Source organism: Elaeis guineensis, chromosome 13 (assembly GCF_000442705.2).
Source record: "Elaeis guineensis isolate ETL-2024a chromosome 13, EG11, whole genome shotgun sequence".
NCBI classification, from domain to species: Eukaryota; Viridiplantae; Streptophyta; class Magnoliopsida; order Arecales; family Arecaceae; genus Elaeis; species Elaeis guineensis.
In genome coordinates, this window is record NC_026005.2 from 19,251,586 (window position 1) to 19,259,766 (window position 8,181).

Genomic DNA, 8,181 nt, shown 5'->3' on the forward strand with positions numbered 1-8,181 from the left:
TACAGTTAGTTAGCAGTTCTAAATCATTATCCATACGTAGCTTGTAATCAAATATTGTATGGTTTTGCAGTTTATTAAATATTTTTGAAGAATTGCATTGTTCCTGAAATCAAAATTAGGTATATTTTGTCATGCATGTACCATGATTGACAGATACCACAGCCACATCTATTTATATGTATGCATGTATACATATGTATGTATGTATGTACATATCCACGTAAATGCTTAACAAACCTATATACTTTGATCCTGCCCATACTGTGGAGTTTATGCCAGTTTATTATGATTAGGAGAGGAGAAAAAAAGTTGGAAGTGCTTTCCTGGAAACCAAATTGAAAAATAGATTCCATCCACGATGATGCTGTAGTGCGTCCAACAACGTTTCTTTCAAAAACCTTCCAAGATTTTCGCAGGCAGCTGTCAGAGATCACCTTAATTTGCAGCAGCATCATGTTTTGTACAAATATATCTACCCAGGAAGCTATGCTTTGAGAATTTTATGCTCAGAATCCAGAATGTTACTCTGAATGCCTTCAATCTTTTGTTCATCTGCCTCAGAAATCACACCACTGAAACCTGTAAACAAATGAAAGGTCTAAATGGAAGTCACAAGCAAGATTTTACACTGAAATGGCATCATCACCAATCTAGTCAGACATACATGCAGGATACTACCTGTTGGTCCATGTCCAAATCTTCAACAACATTTCCATTTGCTAGGAGAATTTAACATAAGGTGCAAGGATTCATTTTATTGCAGAATCATCAACAAGACATACAGCATGACGGCTCTAGATGGCATTATCAATTTTGTAATGATATGAGTCTTTAAAATAGTTTGAGCAGCAATTGCAAACACAGAAATCGGACTGCCAAAGACCAATAAAGATAAGCAGGGCATCTTGAAAAACCTGGATGGAAAAGCATTCCAGATTATACGGAGAAAAAAGGTCATATTTTGATTTTGCTGATGGATTTTTTAAATGATGCCTTTTATTCAATGAAACTATCAAGCACATGGCAGGGCAGAGCTTGGTAATGAAGTCAATTCCCAAGTGCTTCACAACCTTTAATTTTATTTTCCATACATTTCCTGAAAAGAGGATGCTATTCTTCCTGTAAAAGGCGAATCATATGCAAAGGAGAATGACAAAGGCTGGAATGCAGCATGAAGATATCAGCGAGGAGTGCCAAATCCACCACCTCCAGGAGTAAGAATCTGAAGAATCTCACCTGCATCCACTTCGACAGTGTTCTTACCTCCAAGATACACCTTTCGCTTGTCTTTCCTGATCAGATAGTTTGCCCCACGAGCCCCATCCTTTCCACCCCTCAATCCCCTTGGAGCATGCACTCGCCTCTCTGAGAGAATGCTCACTATAACAGGCCGTCGGAACTCTATTTCCCGGACAAGGCCATCACCCCCTGTATGATAACCATCACCCCCACTCTTTTCTCGAATAGCAAACCTGTGCAAAAGAACCGGATACCGCTGCTCAAAAATCTCAGGATCGGTCATCCTAGTATTAGTCATGTGACACTGAATCCCACTTGTTCCGTCCCAGTTTGGTCCTGCTCCACTGCCACCTCCAATAGTTTCATAGTATCCAAAAGTGTCATCCCCAAAGGTCAGGTTATTCATGCATCCCTGGGAGCAGGCACATGCCTGGAATGCAGTTAAGATAACATCCGTTACCCTCTGGGATGTGAGCACATTACCACCCACCACAGCAGCCTTATCACTAGGAGAAAGGAAAGAACCCTCAGGAATCTGGATTCTTACAGGAGCTAGGCACCCTTGATTCAATGGGATATCAACATCCACCAGACAGCGGAGGCAGTAGATCACAGCTGCAGCTGTTACTGCTTCAGGGGCATTCCAATTGCCATAAACTTCTGGGCTTGTCCCTTCAAAGTCAAAAGTAGCTTCGCCCTTCTTGACATCAACGCTGAGCTTAAGGTGGATAACAGAGCCATCATCCATATAGTCTTCTTCTTCGATAACAGCAGCCCCTTTTTCTTGTTCAACTCTACCAGCAACTACTTTGAGCATTTCCCTCACAGCATGTTCAGCATTTTTCTGAACATGGGTCATGTAGGATTGAACAGTATTCAAACCATATTGATCGATGAGTTCTTTGATAAGTGTGATTCCCCTCTGGTTTGCTGCCACTTGGGCTCGAAGATCAGACAAATTATCCTGAAGCCTACGGGTCCCTGGGACCTTACAACATGAATGTTCATCCCAACCAGGTGTCTGAAGCAGATGAATGATTCCATCTTCTTGAAAGACACCTCTTTCAACAAGCTTGAATGCTTTAATGGCCACACCTTCCTCCCATATAGCTTTTGAGAAGGGTGGCATGCTTCCTGGAGTTATCCCGCCAATTTCTGCATGGTGCCCTCTGCTTGCCACAAAAAATACCAGCTTACCATTATCAAAGACTGGAGTAATCACAGTTATATCAGGTAGATGGCTTCCTCCTGCACAAGGATGATTAGTTACCAAAACATCTCCTTCATTGAGGTTTTCACCCCAATGTTTGAGTTGCCAACACACTGTGCTTGACATGGCCCCAAGGTGCACAGGGACATGAGGAGCATTTGCAACAAGTCCTCCATCTGGGCCAAACAAAGCACAAGAAAAATCCAGTCTCTCCTTTATGTTTGTTGAAATAGAAGTTCTTTGAAGGGTCCGACCCATCTGTTCAGCAATGCCCATGAACCGATGGTTGAATATAGAAAGCTGCACCACATCCGCAACCCTGTCTGCAATCTCTACGGTGCTTGGGGCTGAGTTAACCTCAATCTTTATATTACCATAGTTGGTAATGCTGGCTCTACAGTCAGGTTCAACAATCACTGTACTGTTCCCATTCATGATTATTGCAGGGCCTTGCAAAATGTGCCCACAACCCAGCTTCTCAAGCTTGAATAATGGTGTGTCTTGCCACCCATTACCAAAGTATATCTTATAAGAACCTTCTGCTACAGGATTTGCCAAAGCAGGTTCAAGTTCTTGAGGCTTCAAGATGTTGGTGACTCCAATACCTCGAACCCTCACATCACAGATAAGGATTTTCCTGTTTTGAAGTTTGAACCCATACTCCTGCTGAAACAGCCTTACAAACTCGGCAGCATAATCATTCCCATCTTCCTTTGGTTTTTTAACCATCATGGCCGTATCTGTGCCCTCATATCTCAAGTTTAAATAAGACTCTGTCTTGATGCTTTCATCTCTGAAACCCTGATCTTTCAGCTTTTGTTTTACTAATGTTAACAGAGCAGCCTCCCTTTGAGATGCCTCGAGCACAGAATCAGGACCATAAACAGAAGAATATGGCTCCTGTGCCTCTTCAACAACATCAGCCAAGCCCATTCCGTAAGCACTCAATATCCCACAAAACCGGTGGATAAGGACTTCAGACATGCCCAGTGACCTGGCAATAGCACATGCATGCTGTGGACCTGCACCCCCAAAGCAAGCCAGTGCATGGTTTCTTGTTTCATGCCCCTTCATTTCAGTTAGCTGACGTATAGGTCGACACATTGTTTCAATAGCCACATTCACAAATCCAAGAGCAATCTCCTCTACCGTCATAACCTTTGCTGAAGGGTCCTGGCTTTTCGTGTAAGAATTTATTTCAACAGAGAGCTTCTCGAATGCTTTTCTTGTGGCTTCTATATCCAAAGGCTGATCTTCTTTAGGGCCAAAGATGGATGGGAAGTAGTCAGGAATAACAGTCCCTAATATCAAATTAGCATCTGTAACTGCTAATTCCCCACCTTTCCTGTAACAAACTGGACCAGGATGTGCCCCAACTGATTCAGGTCCTACCCGGAAGGATCCAAATTGAAATTTCAGCTTAGAACCACCACCTGCAGCAACAGTGTTTATGTCAAGCTGAGGTGCTTGTATTATAGCCCCAGCAATCTGGGTTTCGAGAACTTGCTCATAGCTTCCATCATAGCGGCTTACATCGGTGGATGTGCCACCCATGTCGAACCCAATCAGGGGTTTAGATGTTTCCAGCCCAAAGAGGGTCTGTGAGTAACCAACAACCCCTCCTGCAGGACCTGAAAGGACTGCTTTGTGTCCAGAAAAGCTTTGCTCTGGTGCAAGGCCTCCATCTGATTGCATAAACAATACATTCACCTTCTCAGCGCCCCCTTCAAATCTTGACATGAAGCCTGATAAGTACTCCTTAATGACTGGAGTCAGATAGGCATCAACACTAGCTGTCAGGCCTCGGGGAACAGCACGAACCATGGGAGTCAAAGCTGATGACAGAGAGACATGCCTGAAACCCATACTCAAAGCTAACTGCTGAACCAAGATTTCATGCTGAGGGTAAGTGTATGAATGCATCAACACAACAGCCAAACAGCTTATCCCTTTATCGAGGAGACCTTTTAGTGAAGGTTTTAGTGCTTCTACATCCAGAGGCTTTGCCACCCTGATAAGCTCCCCAGATATTCCTTCGATTGAAGAAGAAGCATTCTCTTTATCCAGCACAAGTTCAATTCTCTCATCAACCTCTATGACTTCCTCGTAGAGGTTTGAGGGCTTCGAGACCGTGAGGTCAAAGATGTTTGGCCGAGCTTGGTTTCCAATCTGAAGCAAGTCTCCAAAGCCCCTAGTCACACAGAGAGCAATCCTCTCACCTTTCCGCTCCAGAAGAGCGTTTGTGGCAACAGTGGTGCCCATACGAATCCACTCAATTTTGTCTGTGGGAATCTTGGAAGACCGTGGGATTTTCTGACCGGTATACTCTTCTAGGATCCTTCGAATCCCTTCAATGGGAGCATCATCATAGTTTGATGGATCCACAGACAAAAGCTTCATCACACAACAGTCTGACTTGCCAGGGACTTCTGCATAGATGTCTGTGAATGTTCCTCCCCGATCAACACAAAACCTGAATTTCTCTTCCTTGATGCTCCCCATTTCTTTGTTCTGCTTCCTCAGAAACTATAGGATCATGCTGCCATGCATATCTCAGAATTAAAGTCGTATGATGATGCTCAGAAATTCTCAATTTTTATGTTTGTACTACTCAATTCTCTAAAAAAACAATTTGAATTCTCAAAAAAACAATTTGTGTGCAAATATTAAAAAATGTCTTTTTACACAGGTAACGAGCCAACATGAAAAGGAATGGATTTTTCCCCCCTCAAACCAAGTAAAATCTGCTGAAAGAAACCAGCTTTTAAGACTCCAGATTTGGATTCTATTGTTTCAATTTTCCATCAACAAGACTAGGAGAGGCAAAAATACATCAAATCAAATCACCCTAGCGAATTAAAGTCTTTAGGGTTTCAACAAAACAAGCAACAGCCTTTTGAAGCCCTAAAATCCTCTGACAAAAAACACATCGTGATTAAAAAATCTTTTACCTTGAACAAGAGCTGAAAGGGCAGTACAACAAGCAACAAAATCCAACCTTTTACAGATCGCCAAAAGTTGTGGGTGAGAAACCAGCTCGAAGTCTCACCAAAATCCAGGGTTTAAGCTACCACCTGCCGGCGCAAAATCACCCACTCCCCCCTGCCCGGCCCCCAAAAAAAAAAAAAACTTTTTTGATTGGAAAAGAAGGTAAGATAAAAATCACCCAAAAGACTGATCCAAAGAATAAAATCATTCATCTGTCTAAGTAGCTTACCAAATCTCTGGATAGACGAATCGTTATCCAGATCGATCAATGGAATGGAGAAGAGCTATTTGTCTTCGTTTCGGGCTCTTGTCCAGCCTTATATTCCAACCATTCTGGGAACATCTTGGAACAAGACAAAAACAGGAAAGAAGAAGAAGAAAAAAAGCGACATGAAGATGAACCTAGACGGCAACACATTATTGGGCTAAACAGCTTGGCCAGGACCCAAAAACCCAACTCAAAAGGTCAGAAATAGGCGGGTAATGTGGCCCGGGATATGTACAGGTCTAAGATTGTTTTCAAGTTGGATGACGTAGCCCTATCATTGGCTGTTCGTGCTGGAATCGACCATGGCAAATGATGCGTAAAGTCATGGCTGTCTTTTGTTCTTCACTGAATAGTAGGATTCAAATCGAATTGGATACGAGTATATCCATAATCATATTTATTTTATTTGATAAATATAAATATTATTTAAATACAAAAAAAATCATATATATATTTATTTTAAATAAATATAAATATAATTCAGATACTAAAAATATGAATATAATTATGGATATAACTTATATAATTAAATTTTATGGCTACGGAATCAAAAAAATATTACTAAATAAATGATAGTTCAAATTAATAACATATTTATCCGGTTATATATTTTTTTAAAAAATTAATAAGTGCTATATAAAATTATATAGATTCGGATATTTGGATATGAATTAAATAGTTATCTATTTATATCCATATCCATCTTTCTTTGACAGATATAGATACGAATATAAATATTAGTCGGATCTTTAAATTTTTATCCATATCCGGATTGACTTGTATATCAAAACGGATCTAGACAGATAACATATATCCATACCACCTTCACCCCTAATAAATAAATTCCCTCCTATCTCTTTGATTTCTTTATCGACATCGTGGAAGCTCCTTTATAACTTCTTCAAACCTATTGAAGCTCTTCTATAATCATATTGTATTAATCTAGGACCTCACCAAAAAAAAACTAGCTAGATGCATTATTTAGGTTCCTTGTTGTATATAAATATCCAAGATTTATCTAGTATATAATGGATGTGGGTCTAAAGATATACCAACACGGGTCCTCACATACTTTGTTTAAATCTTAGTATCCTCATCAGGCAAGGGTTTGATCCATTTAAATATAATTATAAATACTATAATTAGCTCATGGTCAGCCTCAATGGACTCGTACTGTAATGTCCCTCAAATCTATAGAGGCCATAGGCTATATTTTTTTTTTGATACCATTTGTAACGACATAGAATTTTATTTAAAAATATTAGTTAAAAAATATTATTTAAATTTTTTAATTTTATATAAACATTCAAGCTCTAGCTGATGTAGAATTAAAGATATATTTGCATGGATCTTCACACATGCTTTCTTCTTATTTCTGAGTTTTTTATCTTCTTGTTCGATTAAGCTGACCACGGCTTGCCTTAGTAGATGATCCAGCTCCGCTATTCTTCTCTTTATTCTCATATTTTCTGAACACCATTTCAGACTTGTATTGCTACGCTGTCTAAAATTCAAGTTCACCGGTCAAGTTTACTAACATATATTCCTATTCTTGCAAAGGAAAGCACTAGATTAGACACCCAATCAAGTTTTCTTTCCTTAGAAATTATTATTATTATTAATGTTATTTAACTGGTGATCACGAAGGGACATGCATGGCATAGGCCAGGAGGCCATACTGCACTTGGTGGGAGTGTGGGCTACCATCACTTGCCATTATTACGAAAGAGGTGCGGACTTTAGTCCCACATCGATTGTTCGGTTAAACAATTATATTTTATTAGGTTTGGCCATCCTCCTCCTACATGAAGACGTTTTTTGGATCCGATCATTTTGGTACGGCCCAAGAGGATAAAGTAGTGAGGGATGCCCTATACCGCACAAGATACGTCTTGATGGGCTCCCAAAACGGATAATATCTTCACGTCGGACTGGACACGTGTTCCGACCTCATGAGCCTGACTTGACCAACCGCAATACTGATGCCCCCATACAGGACTTCCCCAATACGCAGTGGTTCTCTGACTGTGCCACATCGGTTGTTCAGTTAGACAATCATGTTTTATTAGGCTCGAACACTCCTTCCTCTTGGATCCGATCGTTTTGGCACGGCTCAGGAGGGCAAAACCATGAGGAGTGCCCCACACTACATGAGGTACGTTCCGGTGGATCTCCAAAGCAGACAATATCTTCACGTCCGATTGGATACGGATTTTGACTTTATGAATCTAGCTCGACTGACCGCAACAGCCATTATTATTTACCATATTATTTATGCATATATTTCTTAATCATGTTTATAATTTTAAACAGTCTGTGGAGTCCGCAGAGTCTGGTGATGGGCTACTTTGAACTTTGGTAATTAAGACGATATGACCAGTTCCACAAATGCTTGGTTGCCTCACTATTGCTATTGTTTCCGCTTCCCTTATCATCCAGAAAGCCCTTTCTCATCAAAATAAGATTGGGTAGGGAG

The 8,181-nt window shown here is 40.6% G+C and overlaps 1 protein-coding gene across 3 annotated transcripts; it reads right to left on the minus strand.

Moving 5' to 3' along the window:
- Positions 1–695: 695 nt before the first annotated feature.
- Positions 696–5,819, minus strand: LOC105056319 (5-oxoprolinase 1). 3 transcript variants are annotated; one of them, XM_010938478.4, is made up of 3 exons: positions 5,667–5,819; positions 5,448–5,551; positions 696–4,988 (listed from the first exon to the last, which is right to left on the minus strand). In XM_010938478.4, exon 3 carries the CDS (start codon positions 4,949–4,951, stop codon positions 1,181–1,183), a length of 3,771 nt encoding a protein of 1,256 aa, XP_010936780.1. In that variant the 5' UTR covers positions 4,952–4,988; positions 5,448–5,551; positions 5,667–5,819; the 3' UTR covers positions 696–1,180. The 3 variants fall into 3 exon arrangements, with proteins under 3 accessions (XP_010936780.1, XP_029123747.1, XP_073103405.1); XM_029267914.2 differs by having other exon boundaries at positions 5,401–5,551; XM_073247304.1 differs by lacking the exon at positions 5,448–5,551 and having other exon boundaries at positions 5,667–5,807.
- Positions 5,820–8,181: the final 2,362 nt, after the last annotated feature.